We start from the raw sequence: 21002 nt of genomic DNA, 5'->3' as shown, positions 1-21002 counted from the left end.
CTCCTCGATTTTGCGATCACAAAAATTAATGCAAATTCGACCACTCTCCGCATTATTTGCATTAGTTTTGAATTTTGTACAATTCCCACAATTTTCGTCAAACACCATGAATCTGAGGTAATCCAATTGCTTTTGTCCATGTTTGGCAGTGGCAAATTTATGTTTCAAAAGCTTTATGCCATAGAGACAACTCACAGCCACCAATCTACAGTATAATATCTGCACTAACTGACTAACTAACACTGCATGTACAAACCCATAATGACCAAACACATTTGCCAAATTAAAGTAGAACAGAGCGCTTTATGTTAACTATCAAAGTAATTGTCTAAACTTTTGCGGGACTGCAGACAGCGTGAGTATAATCTTTACATGCTCTTCAGAAGCCGCTCTGCGTGTGGTCTGCGGTGCAGGTCGGTATGGTATGTTATATAGGAGAGCTCATATAATGCCCTGGAAATTGAGGTTCATGGCTATTCTATATTCCCTTATTTGGATAGTAAAATGTGACTAAACTTTAAAGTGTGCAATCATCACAGTTATCTAAAACAGTTATCAAAAACAAAAAATTGCGGTTAGATAAAAGTATCACAATCAGGCGATGTAATAATCACTGCAGGCCTACATTTGTGTATTTAGTCTACCATTTTATTGTAAGTCTAATATTTTAACCTTATACCAAAATTTACTTGCATTGTCTGAGGTAGAAAAATGTAATACAAACATAATTAAGGGTCTTCCATTGACAATTATTCATACCAAGGATTTCACCTCTTAAATGTATGTTTTTTACGTATGTATAATGTTTTGGTAACTAAATGCATATTCAGTTAATATGCACAAAATATTGACAGGTAATTTCACTTCTACTGTCGTTGACACAAATTACACTACTGTAAAATTGGCATCGCAATTTTTGAGAAAAGCTGCAGCAAATTCAGTCATTTTGGTCTGCTATAATCAACAAAGAGTGCTGTGAAATCCCAGTTGTACTGAATACTACACTTAAGCCCTGACATTACAGTAAAAAGGTCAACCATTATCATAATCAATCATTCATCAAGAACTTGTTTAATTTTCTTGAATCGTTGCACTGGTTAATAAAAAAATGGTTTGCTCCAATTCTCTTATTTTTTTTTTATTTTATCCCATTTTTCCCCCAGTTTGGAATGCCCAATTCCCACTACTTAGTAGGTCCTTGTGGTGGTGTGGTTACTCACCTCAATCTTGGTGGCGGAGGACAAGTCTCAGTTGCCTTCGCTTCTGAGACAGTCAATCCGAGCATCTTATCACATGGCTCACTGAGCATGACACTGCGGGGACTCGCAGCACGTGAGGCTCATGCTATTCTCTGTGATCCACGCCTAAATTCCCACGCACCCCATTGAGAGTGAGAACCCCTATTCGCGACCACAAGGAGGTATCACATGAGCAACAGTACAATCAGAACAAGAGCTCTCTAGCTTTCAATCCCTCTAAAGAAGCTACCTACATGTAATTTAGGATGTACCAATCTGACACCTGGATCGGTGTCGGCTCTGATCCTAATACTGATACAGACAACAATAAAAGCACTATTAAAGAAGTCCACCATATGACTAGTGCATTTAAATCAAAGTGTCTTGAAGCCAGAATAGTTTTTTGAATTACAAAAAGCTGTGTTTAATAAATAAATATGTATGCACAAAAGCACACTTCAGTAAATAAGCTCTGCTCTCTTCACACACACTAATAGCACATGCAGGGCTTGTGATGCGCTGCTGTTTTCAACTCTGAGTGGCTTGCAATATAAGAGTGGTTTACAAACACTGCACCTCAGATGTGGATGCTCGATGGTTCATTTTGCTTATAACATGCACTTGGAATGGCACTGGAGGAGCATTCAACCAGATGTTGAATGAAAATCAAATTAAACTGCTGTGAACTAGCCTCAACACCACCACTCAAGTCCTCCTGGAGTATTCTGAGGGTTTTAAAGCTATGAAATTCCAACTGAGTTATATTACTTTATGATCATGAATTTCACATATTTAATAATAATAGTAGTAATAATAATAATTATTATTATTATCATCATTCTTATCATCAATTGTCCAAATACAAGTAAAAACAAATGTGCAAAGAAAACAGGCTTCTTCTCTACTGAAGACTTTCACTGGAACTACTGCTTACTTTGCTGCACCATTATCAATTAGATTATTAAAAAATAGCTTTTCTTAATAGGGTAAACATGTTTTTAAATGTTTTCTACTTCTCTTTTTACAGTTAGAGGTTTATGTTTCATTACCCACAATCAGTTCCTCATTGTGAGGTGTATATATTCAAAACTGTTTAATAATAAAATAAAAAATTAATAATAATAATTAAAAAAAAAGAAGGAACACGGATATTGGATCAGGATGTTCAGTGTTGAAATGGCATTGGGAGAGAAAAAGTGTTCTCGGTACATTCCTATGTGTCACATGGGAAGCAGACATGAGGGTTATTACTATAACTATTAATCTGAGTCAAAGGTCCATCAAGACAATAATTTTTTTAGCAGTGTTTAAAAAATAAGTTTAGTTTCAAGCGCCTAGATCAAAATATTTAAATTATAATCATATTTTAAGAATTCTATCCTCCAAAGAGAAATTTAAATATCAAATTTTTGTAACAGCTGTTGGGTAGACAATATATTCAGGCCTGGGAAAACTATATAATGAAGGTAGATTTGCTCCAATATTGGGACATGTTTTCACAAAATGTGTCAAAGTGTGTCTAATGAACTGTATGTTTTTCTTAGAAAATAATGGTGGAATTATTAAATAGACTTTAGTTATGTGTCCAAACAGAAATTGACTTAAACAAATATACCAGAGAAATACTCACTTAAAAGTGTGAGAACTAGCCACAATTTAAAAACAATGTTTATTATTACATTTAATAAAAATAAAACAAATAAAAAGCCAACTATGAATGAATTAACTGTGTGTTTATTCATACTATAATAAATGTATATTCCTTCAATAGCAATGAGAAAAGGTGTACTGCATGGAAAGTAGAATAGAATAAGAACAAGGAAACTTTTCTTGATCTAGGGCCAAAACGTTTAAAATATGCAGGTAAATTGTGTAATTTTGGGTAAATTTTTGTCACTGAAATACATTTCTGAATTCACACTATAAGGCACATGAAGCCACATCTTTCAGAAAAAAGCTCTAGCGACTATAACAAAATCTATGTGTAAGTTTCCTGTCCTCAGCTCTGACATCTGCAGTTCTTCTGAGGTGATGTATTAATAAATAAATAATAATAAAAAAATCTAATAAAAACTGGAGAGAGATCAGGAGAGATTTTTCCTCCATACAGAAAAATATAAATATATATATATTGCATAAAAAGAATCAGCATTCTGCAGAAGGACAGACAGACTAAAACGCAATTATTTTACATTAATACAAACAAAAAACACATTTAGTCATCTCTGACCCTGGTGCAAGGTTTTCATATATGTGTGTCAGATCTGTATTTCTCACCAGCGCAGGGCGATTTTGATGGGTGTGGTGAGGCAAGAGGTGAAGAGGTCAGCAGGGAGGTCAGGGTTCATGGGCAAGAGCTCACTGGCCTCACAGGCAGCCAGCTGGATGCAGTTTTTCATAGAGGGAGGCAGGGGCATCTGAGCCAGTGGGTGGTTTGGGTTTATCGCTGCCACCTAGTAAGAGATCATCAGAACCAGAATCAGTGAACAGAAGCAAAACAAGAGAGTTGAAATCTGCTCAAAGGATTCAGATTTAGGTGTTTCAGTGATGAAAGAGTGCCTAATATTACATTAATCTCACTGGGAACTTCTTACATCAATTATTACCTTTAGTTTTATTCAGATGGAATGATTTATTTATTTTTTTAGTATACAATATGGCCCTTCAACTTCAGTCATTTGTTTCCATGTGCAGACTTACATTTATATTGTTCTGGGCAAATACCTTGAACAAATACTTTTACAGGTAGTTAAAAGGATTTATTAACCCAAAAGTGAAAATTTTGTAATGATTGCTCAACCATATGTTGCTCAAAGCCCATAGGAATTTTTCTCTTCTGTACAGCTCAAAAGGGGATGTTAGGCTAAATGTTAGTTCTAGTAACCAATCACATTCATTCATCTTTTTTTCCATAAAATGAAAGAAAAGGGTGACCCTTTGGTGAACATAGTTTGCAAAAACATGAAGGCTGTCAAGTGATACAGACTTTTCATTTTGTGGTCATCTATTCCTTTAAGAGTGGCATCCCTTTAATAAGTCAATGCTCTCCTGTTTAAAGTTGACAAAAGCTGATTAAAAATTTGCATATACATTATTGGGCACCATGTAGAATTTCTGGTTTTGGTTTGAGACAAGAATGTTCACTTTGGAGCATCAATAGTAAAAAAGGCCATCATTGTAACTTCTCAATGAAAACTTGGAACTGTAATAAAAAGAAGTCTTATAAATGAGACAAGACATTTGATGAACCACCAGCTCTCCATTTTCATTAAGTTAAATTAAATTTAATTAATGTTGAGATCAAAATATCCTTCAAGACATTTTTAAATACCTCAGGTCGTGTAATCATATTATCTGGCTGAGTTCTGTAATCTACCGTCTCAGCGAAGAGGGTTTTTGAGAAGATAAACAATCAATATGTGCTAACATAATAGATCACATCATTGTAAGGATGCAGCACCTATTGGGCCTAAATAATTTCTGTGTAAAAATTAGGGCTGTCGATTTAACGCATTAATTCAGTGCGATTAATTTGACTAAAAATAACGCATTAAAAAAATGTAATGCCATTAATCACAATGCCCCGGACCGTAATATGGAAGATTCCTGAGAAATGCATGCTTGTATTACCACCTGTTTACTCCAGAGGGCAGTAAGTGAAACTTCAGCTGCATGGCAATGCGCAGTTTATACAGTGAAGAAAAAAAAACCCTTGAGCAGCAGAACAACACAGACATGCATTATATGCTTGCATTCAAACACTTGGAGCGCAAATCCGAACTAAGGGGTCTCAATATGTGTTCTAAGTATTAAACTATATTTACCTTGACACAATGACCTAAAAATGTTATGTTTATGACGCAAAGCATCCAAGACGCTACACAAGCATGCATGTCTGACGCAGATGTTCATTGACGGTTCCTTAAATAAGCCCTCATAATAAATCTCCAACTGATTGACAAATTCACTTGTGAAATGGATTGCTGTGAACTGTGTGCCAATGATTGTCTTATGACCAATAATATGGTAGTAAACAATAGATTGTATTCTAAAGCCGATTTTGTATTTTCTTATTAATGATTAAATCTTCTGCCACAAAAATATAATGCATTTTAATTATCTGAATATATATATATATATATAATTTTTAAATATTTTAAGATAATTATATGTAGTTATTTCATCATTATATATTGAATTATATTTAAATGAGGGGCTTTCTCTGCAAATATTTGTATCTGCGATTAATCGCGATTAATTAATCGGGACACCATATAATTAATTTGATTCAAAATTTTAATCGATTGACAGCCCTAGTAAAAATGTGTGAGAATTGACCCCTTTTAAGCCAACGTGGCATGACAAATCACAGAGCTCTCATGCAATAAAAGAGGCACAGACACAAGCAAATGATTTATACTGGCTTTGAAATCAAATTATAGTTTACAAGAATTATATTTACAATTTCAAAATTGAATATATACACACAAAACACACACACACACATATGTATTAGTATTTAATAAAGGAATATTCCAGGTTCATTAAAAGTTAAGCTCAGCATTTATGGCATAACGTTGATTACCACAAAAAATTATATTAACTCATCCCTCATTTTCTTAAAAAATAATAAAAAAAACAAAAATAGAGGATACGGCGAGGCACTTACAATGGGAGTAAATGGGGCCAATTTCTGCAGGGTTTAAAAGCAGAAAGGTGAAGCTCATAATTCCATAAAAGTACTAACATAATTTTTATTCTGTCTACAGATCTTTCACTGAGTTTTACAAAACAACACCAAATGTGTTCAACAGTTTTTGAAGTAACATGTAAGAATCTAAATAGTCAGCGTCTCTGAGACACAGTTTACCATCTGTTATTAACATCGGTCTTGAATGATCCGATCACAATTGGTCAGGACTAAATATAGGTATAATTACATTTTGTAATCAGATCACTCCAACCTTATTCAATGTTAGAAAAAGCACGTTACCACATTACACCTGTAGTTCAAACGCAAATCTGTCCTTAACAAAAGCAAATGAAGCCAAATCACCTAACAATTAACCACTGAACTAAAAAGCCCACACATAGTGATGCACAAGACTTCACAGATACGTCTTTGGTTCCAGATTTCAACATGCAGTGACACCGATGTGAAGCAAGCACATCTGAAATTCAGCTTGAAAATGCACGTTTGTTGTTGGATTAATAATCAAGTTAATCTGGGAGAAATATTGCACAGATTTTTTAATCACGGTTTCTTTTCCCCCTTAATCTAACTTTTTTTGTGCATTATGCATTAAAACATGCAGGAAAACAGTAAGTAATGTATGAAGTCATAAAATCAGATGCATCCTATCACGAAGACAGAACCCAATTGGTCACAGGAGACACATTAGAGATGCATGATACAGGTTTAAACAAAGCAGAAGCATCTGACTGACTGCATCAAACCAGTGCTCATTTGTCTCTATGCATAGGTGCAGAGCTTCTCAGAAAGTAATGTTTAAGTTTTCTTCAATACTTAAGAGCTCAGGCTTGCACGGAGAAGCAATCCTCCCTCTCTCATAAACACTGGACGTTATAAGATATTAAACTGGACATATTTTGCTCTTAATCAAGCATTCAAATACTTTCAGAACAGCAGCTGAATGCACGCAAGCTTAGTTGTAACCTGGATGGATGTATTTATATTATATAAGGTGGACTGCATGTTTGCCAGGCATCGTGAGAGGCAGAGCTGTGTGGGGGACTCCCTGCGTGGTGACCCTCTTTCATTATAAATGTCCTTCCGGAACACAACGCCTCACTGTATCTCTCTTTATTACCCTCTCACATCCGTCCTCTAGGTCTTTCTCTATCTCTCTTCCTCTACCTGCTCTTAACAGAAAAGAGTCTATAAATAATTGTGTATAGTGAATAACAGACAAGACTGCAGTCCAGGGGCCCCAGTTTATGGCAGGTCTCCTTTCTAACTATCATGGTGAAGAAAATTGCCAGATTTTGATTGGATCCTTTTGAACTAACACAAACAAGTGCCAAGCAGCCATCAGATAAACCTGCTCAGAAAACTGTAAAACATCTCTTACTGGAAAAAAGGTAGGCCCCAGATCAACTTCAAAATTGGAAGGGACCTCTTCTTGGTCCATGGGTGGTTTACACCATCAAAATCCTATGGCACATCTTGACTCCCATCCTAGCGTTTAAGCTAAGATGGCCATAAAAATTCCTTAGGACATCTAGATGCAGCATGTTAATTATTTGCCTATGAGGCAGCAGTAGCTGAGACAAAGAGAGGTCACAAAGAAAGGCAAACTCATCCAAACAAATGATATCTTTCCAATAGACACACCCTGTTCTGAGTCTCCCTCCCAGAGAGAGATATTTAAAGATCATCCAAGTTCTGAGTCTGGCGATGTAGAAGGTAATGACAGAAACATACAAGTGCTGAGTCTAAGAGCCAGAAACAATAGATACACCAACTTCTGAGACTCCGATCCAGAGAGTAAAGAGACAACATTAACAAGCCTGTTCTGAGTCTTCTGCAAGTGAGACAATAACAGACACAACTATCAACAAGCTTAAGCTCTTGCGAGTAAACCTTTTCTTAAAATGTCCTACATCTGTGTGTTTCAGATAAAGGAACATCTGCACCAACATCAAGGCTTCATAGAGAGGGTCCTTGCAATCTCGATGTTTCAGGAGAGACAAGCATTCCTTAGCGCTTTGTGTTCAAGGCTGTTGAAACGGAATACAGCCCCTGTCCCACTACAACACGAATCATCAAAACCAGTGGAAGACGATGGCATCAACAAGCTCATCACTTGATCAATCAAAATGCAAATATCACTATCCAAATTTCTTTTAAGAGACCTTGGTATTAGTGTATATTACCATCTTATGATTATCTAATGTCCATTATATTACCAATGTCTAGCAAATAGTCTTTGAATTATCTATTTAGAAATTGTTGTCTAGAAGTTCTTCACCTTATTATTTAACAGAAAAAAGCAGTTCATATTTCCATAGGATAACAAAAATAGTCATAGTTATTATTACCATAATATTATTGTCAATTGCCATAGTTACATCCAACTCAATCCATGTATATCTTTCCATCCTATGCACTTTATTTTTCTTACACTCAGTAGTAACCTTTAGCAAAATAATTAAAAATAAATATAAAATATACAAAATAGTTATTACTGTTTATATGTTTTTGTAAATACAATTCATTTTATTACAACTGTGTCTTGATGATAATACAGTAAGAGGCTACAAAGCTTAGGCAGAATTTCACAAAATCCTAGAGATTATTAAAATAACCAACACTTTCCACATACTTTGGTTTCTTGTGTGAGGTCCACTACATTATTGTGTAGCTGTGTAATTATCACAACAACTTGATTTTAGGCTCTGTCCTAAATAATTCAAGAACTGCAACTGTTCTGAGTTTAACTAAAACGGCATATGACCACACATATTGATATGAATAATTACCCTGGGATTTCCCCTTTTTATTTTTATCTCTTTTCAGCAAGACATGACCAATTATGCCAGCCTTTGAAAACTCACATTGTTCACTATACTCATGAAAAATTGTGTGTGTGTGTGTGTGAGTGTGAGTGTGTGAGAGAGAGAGAGAGAGAGAGAGAGAGAGAGAGAGAGACCAAGCATGGGGCATTGGTTCAATTCAATAATAGCTCTTCTCAAATAGCTGAACGAGTAAAATCACCTCTCTTCTCTTCCCTCATTTCTCCCCTTTTACCCTCTTCACCGATTGATCGGAGGATAGGTACCCATATCGTTTTTACCGTCATCACTTTTCCTTTCTCTCAAAGTCCATAGTTTAACACTGCAGAGGTATAATTTGACCCTGGTCACTTCACTGCAGTCTAGCGGCTTGAAAACAAAAAGTGGAAAAACATGTAGACTTCAGCCGCAAGCCATGAACCAGGTATGGGAGAGTTACAGGCAAGCTGCCATGTCTCATTGCATTGCCTGAAAATGCTCAAACACTTTCTTCTGAACCAGTGTCAAAAATGAAACCGCCATCATGTGCGTGATAAGGACTAAGAAGGATATGTATGTTCAGCAAAGTACAGCCAGGTATACTTGTAAATACTGAATGGCAGCCTGAGAATATAATAGTTTTGAGATTTTAAACTTCAGCATTCAATGTATTTTATCTGTATGTATACTGTCTAATAATGAATTGTCAATGCACACTTAAGCCATATAAAAATGTCCACAGTAAAAAGGCACAATGTTTTGCCCAATTTTATTTACAACATGTTAGTTTCACTACACAGATATTATGGCATATTATACACACACACACACACACACACACACACACACACACACACACAAATACATACATACAATGTATGCACCGATCAAACCACCTGTCTAATATAGTGTAGGTCCACTTGTGCTGCCAAAACAGCTCTGACCTGTCGAGGCATGGACTCCACAAGCACTCTGAAGGTGGCACCAAGACTTTAGCAACAGATCCTTTAAGTGTTGTTCGTATGGGGCCTCCATGGATCAGACTTGTTGGCCCAGCACATCTCATAGATGCTCAATCGGGTTGAGATCTGGGGAATTTGGAGGCCAAATCAACACCTTTAACACTTTGTCATGTTTCTCAATCCATTCCTGAACAAGTTTTGCAGTGTGGCAGGGCGCATTATCCTGCTGAAAGAGGCCACTGTCATCAGGGAATACTGTCGTCATGAAGGGGTGTACATGGTCCGCAACAATCTTTAGGTAAGTGGTACGTGTTAAAGTAACATCCACATGAATGCCAGGATCCATGGTTTCCAGCAGAACATTGCCCAGAAAATCACACTGCCATGGTGCATCCTGCAGCCATCTCTTCCCCGGGTAAACGACGCAAACGGACCCGGTCGTCAACATAATCTAAAAGAAAACATGATTCATCAGACCAGGCCATCTTGTTCCATTGCTCCATGGTCCAGTTCTGACACTCATGTGCCCATTGTAGGTGCTTTCAGTGGTGGGGACAGGGGTCAGCATGGGCACTCTGACTGGTCTGCGGCTACGCAGCCCCATATGCAGCAAGCTGTGAAGCACTGTGTGTTCTGACTCCTTTCTATCATGGCCAGCATTAGTTTTTCAACAATATGTGCTACAGTAGCTCTTCTGTGGGATCAGACCAGATGGGCTAGCCTTCCCTCCCCATGCACATCAATGAGCCTTGGGCACCCATGACCCTATCACCGGTTCAATGGTTGTCCTTCCTTGGACAACGGTTGGTAGGTCGTAACCACTGCATACCGAGAACACCCCACAAGACCTACTGGTTTGGAGATACTCTGACCGAGTCACCAAGCCATCACAATGTGATGTGTTTGTTTTTAAGTTGCCACAGTATGCAATAGACTGGAACGTCTTAAGGTCAATATTAGGTCAAAAATGGGAAAAAAGAAATGGCTTTCTCTAGAAATGCACCAGTCAGTCATTATTTTGAGGAATGAAGGCTATACAAAGCTTGAAATTGCAAAAAAAAAAAAAAAAAAAAAAAGAACCTGAAGAATTATTACAAAGTTGTAAACTACAATCTTCAAAGACAAAGAAAAACTGGTTTTAAAAAGGACAGAAAGTGATTTGGAAGATGTACAACTAAACAAGAGGATAAGAACGTCAGAGTCTCTAGTTTGAGAAATACACGCCTCAAATGTCCTCAGCTGACAACTTCACTGAATTTATCATGCTCAACACCAGTTTCATGTAAAACAGTAAAGAGACGACACAGGGGTGCAGGCCACATGGTAAGAATTGCAAAGAAAAAGCCTCTTTTGAAACAGTAAACCAAAGAGAAAAGGTTAGAGTGTGCAAAAAACAGACATTGGACAAAAAATGAATGGAAATGAGTGCTATGACAGCTAACACTCAAAGCTACAGAAACTGACAGCTATAAAGCCAAGAATCTGCAAAGCTGTCATTGCTGCACGTGGAGGACTTTTTGATGAGAACTATTTGAGGTAGCTTAAGTAGTTCAGAACTTTTTTTTTTCAAAGTGTAATAGTAATTTTTCTTGTTATTAATGTCCTGACTGTATATGACTGACACATTGTGATCAGTTGAATGCCACTTTGGTGAATAAAAGTACCATACATTCCATAAGAGCAAAATCTGTACATTATTCCAAACTTTTGGAACAAACAGTTTCCCCACTGATATGGGATTTTCCACCATCCATCGATCCATCTCGGATATAGCATGCAAAAAAAAAACATCATGCCTGAGCAGACAGCTGTAACTGTCATGTTCACTGTTGTCTGTCATGTTCACTGTAGTCTTTTGTTTTGTGCTTATATGTTGAAGCTTAGTTTAGTCCCTGTTTCCTGTTTTGGTTTTTGTAGTCCTTTGTAGTTTCTTCTATTACCTTGTCTTGTTTCACTGTTGCCCTTTGTTTGTCATTTTTGTCACTTTTGTAATTCCTTAGTTTTTCACTTTTGTCACCCTTGTACTTCCATAGTTTTCTTGTTGGCGTTCGTGTTCTCCGTTCATTGTTTTCACCTGCCCTCGTTAATTTGCCATTGGTTTCTGTTCATCACCTTGTTACCTTGTTTGAGTTCTGTTTGTTCATTGGCCCCTTTTTCCCTTGTTCATGTATTTAACCCTGTCTGTTTGTTCAGTCTCTGTCGGTCGTTGTTTGTTAATGAATGTGTTTTGTATGATGTTAGCCTGGAATGTTTCCCCTGCCCATGTTTTCTAGTTTTCTGTTTATTTCCCCATTGAGGGTGTTCCTTTGTGTTTGTTTACTAATAAAGATAGCTGCATTTGGATCCTCAACCTTCGTCTGCCTTCTCCTGACTTCCCATCGTGACAGAACGACCGACCGTTACAATGGATCCAGCGGTCCAGCAGGCCAACTACCAGCTGCTTTGCTTAAAGCAAGGGGACCGACCGGTGTTGTTCCACATTGGCGACTTCCTCAAACTGGCTAGCGTCTCTGACTTCCCGGACTCTGCCCTGTTGATCTACTTCAGGGGCAAGTTGAATGCCTCATTGAGGGAGCGGTTGCCACCAACAACGCACGAGTGGACTCTCTGCAGCTTCGTGGAGACGACTTTGCGGGTCTGCGGCTGGCCGGTAACCGTGGACGTCGCTGAGGAGGACCCTACCTCGCCTCCCTCAGTGGTGACTCTCCAGTCACCCATGGTGCTTCCTGTCACGCCAGTCCCACCTGTCAACGAGGTCACCCTCACGCCAGTCGCCTTCCATGAGCCAGCACGGCCCACTTCGTCTGCCCGGAGGAGGGAGAGAAGACGGGCTTCCGCCTCCCGGCCCGCGCCTGCCCCGGTCTGCGAGCCAGAGCCCATGCATGTCACTGTGAGCGAGCCAGAGCCCACGCATGTCACTGCGAGCGAGCCTGAGCCCTCGTCAGCCACGGTGAGCGAGCCTGAGCCCTCAACCGTCCCCGAGCCAGCGCCTGTGGCCTCAGACGTCAGTGAGCCAGTGCCGGTAGCCTCAAACGTCAATGAGCCAGTGCCTGTAGCCTCGACCGTCCCTGAGCTAGTGCCTGTAGCCTCGACCGTCCCTGAGCCAGCACCTGTAGCCTCGACTGTCCCTGAGCCAGCGCCTGTAGCCTCGACCGTCCCTGAGCCAGCGCCTGTAGCCATGACCGTCCCTGAGCCAGTGCCAGTAGCCATGACCGTCCAAGAGCCAGTACCAGTAGCCATGACCGTCCAAAAGCCAGCGCCAGTGGTCGTACCCGTCCAAGAGTCAGCGTCTTCCGAGCCTCCGAGCCTCCCAGAGCTCCGCCTTCCGAGCCTCCCAGAGCGCCGCCTTCCGAGCCTCCCAGAGCGCCGCCTTCCGAGCCTCCCAGAGCTCCGCCTCCCGAGCCTCCCAGAGCTCGCCTCCCGAGCTTTCCAGCGCTCCGTCTCTCGAGCCTTCCAGGGCTCCGCCTCTCAAGCCTCTCGAGCCTTCCAGAGCTCCGCCTCTCAGGCCTCTCGAGCCTTCCATGGCTCTTCTTCCCGAGCCTTCCACGGCTCCTCCTCCTGAGCCTCCTAGGGCTCCGCCTCTCAAGCATCTCGAGCCTTCCAGGACTCCACCTCTCAGGCCTCTCGAGCTTCCCAGAGATCCACCCTTCAAGTCACTCGAGTCTTCCACGGCCCTTCTCCCCGAGCCTCCTACGGCTCCGCCTCCCGAGCCTCCTACGGCTCAGCCCCGCAAGCCTCTCGAGCCTTCCAGGGCTCCACCTCTCAAGCCTTCCAGGGCTCCGCCTCTCGAGCCTTCCACGGCCCTTCTCCCCGAGCCTCCTACGGCTCTGCACCCAGAGACTCCAGAGCTTTCTACGGCTCCGCCTCCCTGGTCTGCCTGTCTGCCCTTTGTGCCCCCCGTGGACTGTCTCATTTCCCCTTTTGCCCCCGTGGACTGCCTATTTGCCCCTTTTGCTTCCTCGGACTGCCTGATTGCCCCTTGTGCCCCCTTTGGTCTGTCTGTTTGCCCCTGGGTCCCTCACTTTGTTTCTTGTGTTTTTTTTTTGTCATTTATTTTTTTTAGGATCGTCTGGAATCCGATCCTTTGAGGGGGGGTTCTGTCATGTTAACTGTTGTCTGTCATGTTCACTGTTGTCTTTTGTTTTGTGCTTTCATGTTGAAGCTTAGTTTAGTCCCTGTTTCCTGTTTTGGTTTTTGTAGTCCTTTGTAGTTTCTTCTATTACCTTGTCTTGTTTCACTGTTGCCCTTTGTTTGTCATTTTTGTCACTTTTGTAATTCCTTAGTTTTTCACTTTTGTCACCCTTGTACTTCCATAGTTTTATTGTTAGCGTTCGTGTTCTCCGTTCATTGTTTTCACCTGCCCTCGTTAATTTGCCATTGGTTTCTGTTCATCACCTTGTTACCTTGTTTGAGTTCTGTTTGTTCATTGGCCCCTTTTTCCCTTGTTCATGTATTTAACCCTGTCTGTTTGTTCAGTCTCTGTCGGTCGTTGTTTGTTAATGAATGTGTTTTGTATGATGTTAGCCTGGAATGTTTCCCCTGCCCGTGTTTTCTAGTTTTCTGATTATTTCCCCATTGAGGGTGTTCCTTTATGTTTGTTTACTAATAAAGATAGCTGCATTTGGATCCTCAACCTTCGTCTGCCTTCTCCTGACTTCCCATCGTGACAGTAACAGCATATGGTGGATTTTTAGGACAGGCTCAATCCTTGCTCGGTGATTTTTTTACCAATACGTTTTATTTTTATTGTGCAACTTTCTACAAACATGTTCCAACCATCAGTCTGGCTCCCTTTCTCTCTCGAGTGCCTAACCTCACTTCCTCTGATTTTGCATGTCAGCAGTGTATTTAAGAAGCTTAAGAATTTTTTTTTCATGACTGACAGATAAGATAAGTGGAGGAAATGGTAAAATGCTGTCATTTTTCTAAAAGATTGCATGACTATTAAAGGCATAGTTCAACCCAAATGTCTATAATTTACTCACCATCATACTGTTCTGTGAAACACATAAGATGTTTAGCAGAATGTCTAGGCTCCTCTTTTATATACAATAACAGTGATCCAACATTCAATGCTATTAGTTCTTTTGACCAATCATAACATTCCAAAGATTTTAGAACTTGACGGTGTATACAATAACAGTGATCCAATGTTCAATGCTATCAATTCTTTTGACCAATCATAACGTGACAACGTTTTTGGAACTTTACAGTGTGAATACCACTTTCATTGTATTGTAATTCACAGACCAACTGGGTGAACTAGCCCAGGGATCCCCCAGTTTGATTCTGCAGACTATTTCATTCTAAAGACTGGTTGAAGAAATTTTAATTAATGACGATTATATTATTCTATTGACAGACATATCTTTTAACCATAAGAGATAAAAAAAAAATAAATGTGCACAGAGTTTTGTGGTTAAAAAATGGTCTATCACCTTTAGTCTGCTCACTGAGTTTTTTTTCAAGCAATATTCTCTGTAAAGATACTTTAGAACAAAATATATTTTGAAAAGCAATATAAAAATACATATGAATTTAATTCAAGATGTTTCTATACAAGTTTATACATTAATTAACATTATATAATCTAACAGTTAAAATAAAACAAAAAAGATAAACTATAAACTTTATTAAAAGTTAAGATTTTTAACAGATAATATTTTGTAGATAATATTATATTAATTTATCTTGGTTTTAATACAGTGACATTAAACAACTGTAAAAGGCAACAATTTAATAAAGAATTAAACTAGCTCTTTAAGCAAGGTTAAAACAATTCATATGAGAATAATTTTCTGGGGTTCAGCTTATCTTCATCTCTGATCTGTCTCTATTTCATATTCATAAAATGTCTCAAATGATCTTAAAACTTTTATTTGGGGGTTTGGCACCTCAGAAAGGAGTTTTACATTTTAAAGTAGTTTTTCCTCAGACATTAACAAAATTGTATGCCATTTGACCATGGTGATGTGTGCCAATTAATGCATGCATCTGATATTACACACCTCAAGCTCTTGCTCCCTCTGCAACGCAAACTGTTTGAAGGACTTGACGATGATTCCTGCATTAGAGCAGTCATACACGAAGATGGAGGGACTCCCCATCCACGTCTGCAGGTCATAGATGGAAAGAGGGATGTATTGGGTGTAGTTCTGAGAGAGAGAGGGAGGGGGAGATATTCGTATTGAAAACCTAGTAGTTCAGCTCAAAACAAAACAAAATTAGACAAGAATTTGGTAAGAACCCTACATGGCTAAGATATACACTCCCTTCTAATTGACAAGTTTAGAAACACCCATTACTATCAGCAGCATACAATCAAGTATCTAACCAATCAATCTCATTAGACAAACATTGTAGGCAAAATGGGGTCAGTGAGTCAACATGGCACTCTCATTGGATGCTACCTGTAAAATGGTTAGTCTGGTGTGGGAAAACTTGACTGGGCTGGACCTGAACATAACTAAATACCTATGGGATGAATTTGGAATGTAGACTGCTGGCCAGAACCTATCATGAGAGTACATGATGAGGCCTCACCTGGTTTTCCTGCTCGTTTTTGACTTACCTTATTGAAGACCCAGATCTCTCCATTGACAGTGGGGCGTGGGACGCCATGGCCATTATAATGAAAGAGAACACGTTCCTCTTTGGCATTTCTCCGCAGTGAAGAACACAACTTCTTCACCTCATCAACTGTGGGGTCCAAACTCTGCTTATAGCGGGCCTAGAAGAGAGAGAATATTAAATAAAAATGACAATAAATAAAAAAACAAAAAACAAATATATATATTTGTTATATATATATATATATATATATATATATATATATATATATATATATATATATATATATAAGGGCTGTCGATTTAACGCATTAATTCAGTGCGATTAGCCAAAAATAAAGCGTTAAAAAAATTTACGCAATTAATCGCATCATAACAAGGAAGATTCCTGAGAAATGCAAGCGTGTAGTACCACCTGTTTACTCCAGAGGGCAGTAAGTGAAACTTCAGCTGTTTGAGCAATGCACAGTTTAAACAGTGAAGAAAACACTTCAGTGAGAGCAGTAGCCTCCAAATAGGGTTGCCGCTGGCCATTTTGATGCCCCACGTAGAGCTCCGGGAAAGTTGGTCAGAGGGTTGGGGGGGTTGGTGTAATGTGAGTTGCGTGGAGCGGTGTGAAAGTTATGAGGCACGGGGCGAGCGTGAAGCGAATGTATGAGGTGACATTATGTATTCCACAACTGCTACTGGGTCCTTGAATAATATATTACATAGAGTTTTGCCAGTGGTAAAATTTTTGCTTCACCCTTTTGTTTTCCCACTATTTTGGATTTTTTATAAAAAATATATGCTGATACAATGCAGAAAGATTCAGCGGAGTCCCAATATGAAAATGTATCAAAGGAATTTTTACATTTTTATTTATCGTTAAATGGTACATCAAAATATATGTAATGGAAACGGCCAATTTTACTAAAACAGTTAACTTTTGAATGGATAACGGTATTATCACCAAATTTGGTTCACTTATGTATTGGGTCATTCTGGGGAAACACACAAAAAAATGCGCACCTCTGACTCTTGGTAGTGCTATAATAATAAAAGAAATCTAAAAATGGCTCAAACTATGGAACCATTAGTCCGATCGACTTGAAATTTTGCATGCAGTTTCTTTGGCCACCAGTAGGTGCCATCGTGTTTTACATCCGTGCAAATTGTTGTAACACTGTTTCACAAAGAAAAATGTTATTCATATCATATTGTAGATCTCCTCATTATGAACAGCTTTCCTTAGTACCATTGGTGTGAAACAAAATGTTCATTAAATATTTGAGATTATTTAAAAAAAAAAAAAATGCCTTTTTAAAATTAGTCCTAGGCCGTTTGCCCGATCGGAACCAAACCAGTGCAGAAAGATTCTCTGGAGTCCCAATATCAATGCTTATCAAATGTTACTTTCCATCCACTGTTGCAACAATATGCCATTACTGATGTAAAAAAAAAAAATAATAATGTAGGAGGTCAGTTTTAGCACACATGAAAAAAACTGCCTACCTATGCCTCTTGGTGGTGCTATGAAAGTCAGGAATGTAAAAAATACTAAATAATTTGCTTCTAACATGACGTTTCTAAAAATTAAGGCACTTTATCATTGTTTTACATGCTAACAGACTGTCTAATTCATATCCATTACATAAACTTAAAGGACCTTAAAGGATTGAACCACATTAATCGCTGCTTGCAGTTGTATTTAGGGGTTTAAGCCTGTATTAAACCCTATTGTAATTGTTAGTATTATTTTTATTATTATTATTATGCCCTAAAACTGATTGTGCAGACCAAACCTAGAAACTTGAAACTTTGGGGAATGGTAGTACTCTGGTTGGCCAGCCATACTCATGGAATCGGCCCAATTGGCCCATAGATTGCACTATAGTGAACAAAACAACAACAACAACAACAAAAAAATTACATTCTGGGCCATAATTCTTGAATGGTAAGTGCTACAAACAAAATTATTTTTTACAGTGATTCCTTGCATCAGCTGGTGGAGTTTCCAGTAAGATAAGAGAGAACAGACCCCTCCCTCTTCAACAGTACAGCCAACTAACATACTTTCTACCTCCACCACCCCTCCTGATCCTTGTTTCCCTCCCACAGATGCCACCACCCCAGAGTGAAACACAGCCTCAGATTGCTCTCCTTATTGATTCCAATGGAAAATGTATTGAGGAAACTATACTGGTCCCCAGACAACACATCAAGAAAGTATGGTTTCCGAACAGCCAGAAGGCTCTGGAGCTGCTGGGCTACACCAGCCACATCATTATCCGCATCAGTACCAATGACCTGAGAAGACAGCAGTGAGTAGCCACATCTCTCATGCAAGTGAAAGAAAAGGCATCCTCCAACTTCCCAAAGATCAGAATAATCATCTCCACCCTAATGCTGCACTCTAAATTCCACCCAGACACTATCAGAAACATGAAACACTAGAGTGTCAAGAGACTGTGTTCTGAAGCCCAATGTACACCTGGCTCAAAATTCCACTCTTGGATGGGTCAGCCTCTATGAAAGGCAGTCCCCATCTTAAGGACATTGCCATCAATCGCAGCCCCACCACTGCAAGGACACAACACTGGACATCCCAGATACCCCCTACAACATCTCCCTCAAACACATCAGGGTCAACAAGTTCCCAGCGCCAGGCCACTCCACCTCAGGCCCAAACAGAAAAATCCTGTTACAGGCTCCAGGCCCCATCAGCCCTCTTGCCTCATCCACATGGCACACTGCAGGAGCAACACCATGGCAGCAAGAGCAGAGCAGAGCACCAGTCCACCACTCCTACCCTACCTCTATCACCAGGAACCCCTCACCAAGTTGCTCTAAGAGATCCAGAAAAAGCTAAGCCTGCTCTGTTCTCACCTAAAGGTTTAGTACATTGTTTTATGTGAAATTAAATGTAACGATTGTTCTAATTATTGAACTTCGTTTATCAATGCAATATATTGATGTTGTCTTATTTTAGAACATCAACAGCTGTAGAAAATGCACTCATATTCATTGAAAATCTTATGTTGGAATGTTCAGGGCCTTAGGTCCTCTACTTTTGGCATTAAGACACGTCATCCAGGTTTTAAAGATAAATTCAATATTCTGACAATATAAGGCAATAGACAAGGGATTTTGTACACTGGCTTTCCAGACGTTCTACCATCAACTAAACTAAGAGGAATAACTTTGGGCAAAGATTCAGGGGGAATGATCATATGGTACATAACAGAACTGATTAACTCAAATGAAACAATCGAAATGGAAAATGTCTACATTTGGAATCAAATATAAAAAAGAGATATACTGAAAAGACATTGACATATTCTTGTGTGTTTCATAAATTCCCCTGCAGTCACCTTATCTTTAAGAAGAAACCTTTTTCCTCCTACTGGATGAGATCAACCATTTCAAGCAACCTTCTACAGACACATTGAAGAATTAATCACCATTGGCAAGTACATTTTTGTTTTTACTCAAGAGTTTAAAATTTAGACTGTAAACAAAAAAAAAGATAATAATGCAACTGAGAAGTTAATAATAATAATAATAATAATAATAATAATATACGCATACAATGACGGCCAAATGTTTGGAATAATGTGCAGATTTTGTTGTTTCGGTAGGAAATTGATACTTTAATTCACCAAAGTGGCATTCAACTGATCACAAAGTATAGTCAGGAAATTACTGATGTAAAAAAAAAAAAAAAGCATCACTATTTGAAAAAAGTCATTTTTGATCAAATCTAGACAGACCCCATTTCCAGCAGCCATCACTCCAACACCTTATCCTTGAGTAATCATGCGAAATTGCTAATTTAGTACTACAAAATCACTTGCATTATATCAAACACTGCTGAATACTGTTAAATTTTGTTTATGTTTGTGTCGTTAAATTAAGATTTGTGTTTGTTTTTGATTTCAGAATCAGAATTGACTTTATTCCCATGTAAGTTTTCACAAACTGTACAAGGAAATTGCTTTGGTGTTTGATGCCTACATTAACAATAAACTATAAACATAGTAAGATAAATAATAAACTATATTTAAGATAAAACATATATAGAAAAAGTAAACTGATTGGTTTTAATAAAGGAGCTATACAGTTGTGCAAAATATGAACCATAAAATGAGCAAATGTTCACTATTCACAGTTCCTCACAGTTCACAGAAAAGATCACAGTTTGAATATAATAAAAAGTGCAATAGACCATATAAATGTTCTTTACACTGATGCTAGACAGATGTGGAAACTAACTTAATGTAACGTGTAGTGTCTATGGAGGTGGGATAAAAGACAGCATCAGACAGCACCAAGGTCCTAGGCCTTGTTTATGCGGCCAGCTGCAGATGGGAAACCATTCCTGTGGCATGAGGTTTTGGTCCTAATGGACCGTAGCCTCCTGCTGGAGGGGAGTGTCTCAAAGAGATTGTGTCCTGAGTGGGAGGGGTCAGTCACAATATTTTCTGCCTGCCTCAGGGTCCTGGAGGAATACAGGTCCTGGAGAGATGGCAGATTGCAGCCAATCACCTTCTCAGCAGAACAAATGACACGCTACAGTCTGCTTTTTTCCTTGGCAGTGGCAGCAGCGTAACAGATGGTGATGGAGGAGGTAAGGCTGGACTCAATGATGGAGTAGAAGTGCACCATCATTGTCATCGGCAGGTTGAACTTCAGCTGTACTGAAGGAACAGCTGAAGGAAGTACATCCTCTGCTGTGC

General features: G+C 39.0%; 1 protein-coding gene across 2 annotated transcripts in view; it reads right to left on the bottom strand.

The window, feature by feature from the left end:
- rptor (regulatory associated protein of MTOR, complex 1) overlaps window positions 1-21002 on the bottom strand; it is a 287332-nt gene that overhangs the window by 142817 nt on the left and 123513 nt on the right. For both annotated transcript variants that reach the window (XM_052141047.1, XM_052141048.1), the window contains exons 5-7: window positions 16287-16445; window positions 15724-15870; window positions 3516-3691 (exon numbers count right to left, since the gene is read on the bottom strand). In XM_052141047.1, coding sequence (XP_051997007.1) covers window positions 3516-3691; window positions 15724-15870; window positions 16287-16445 — 482 coding nt within the window. The remainder of the gene's footprint in view (window positions 1-3515; window positions 3692-15723; window positions 15871-16286; window positions 16446-21002) is intronic.

Source organism: Xyrauchen texanus, chromosome 13, assembly GCF_025860055.1.
Source record: "Xyrauchen texanus isolate HMW12.3.18 chromosome 13, RBS_HiC_50CHRs, whole genome shotgun sequence".
In the NCBI taxonomy this organism is placed as follows: Eukaryota; Metazoa; Chordata; class Actinopteri; order Cypriniformes; family Catostomidae; genus Xyrauchen; species Xyrauchen texanus.
Note: the sequence above shows the minus strand (reverse complement) of the source record. Positions and strands in the feature narration are given on the sequence as shown.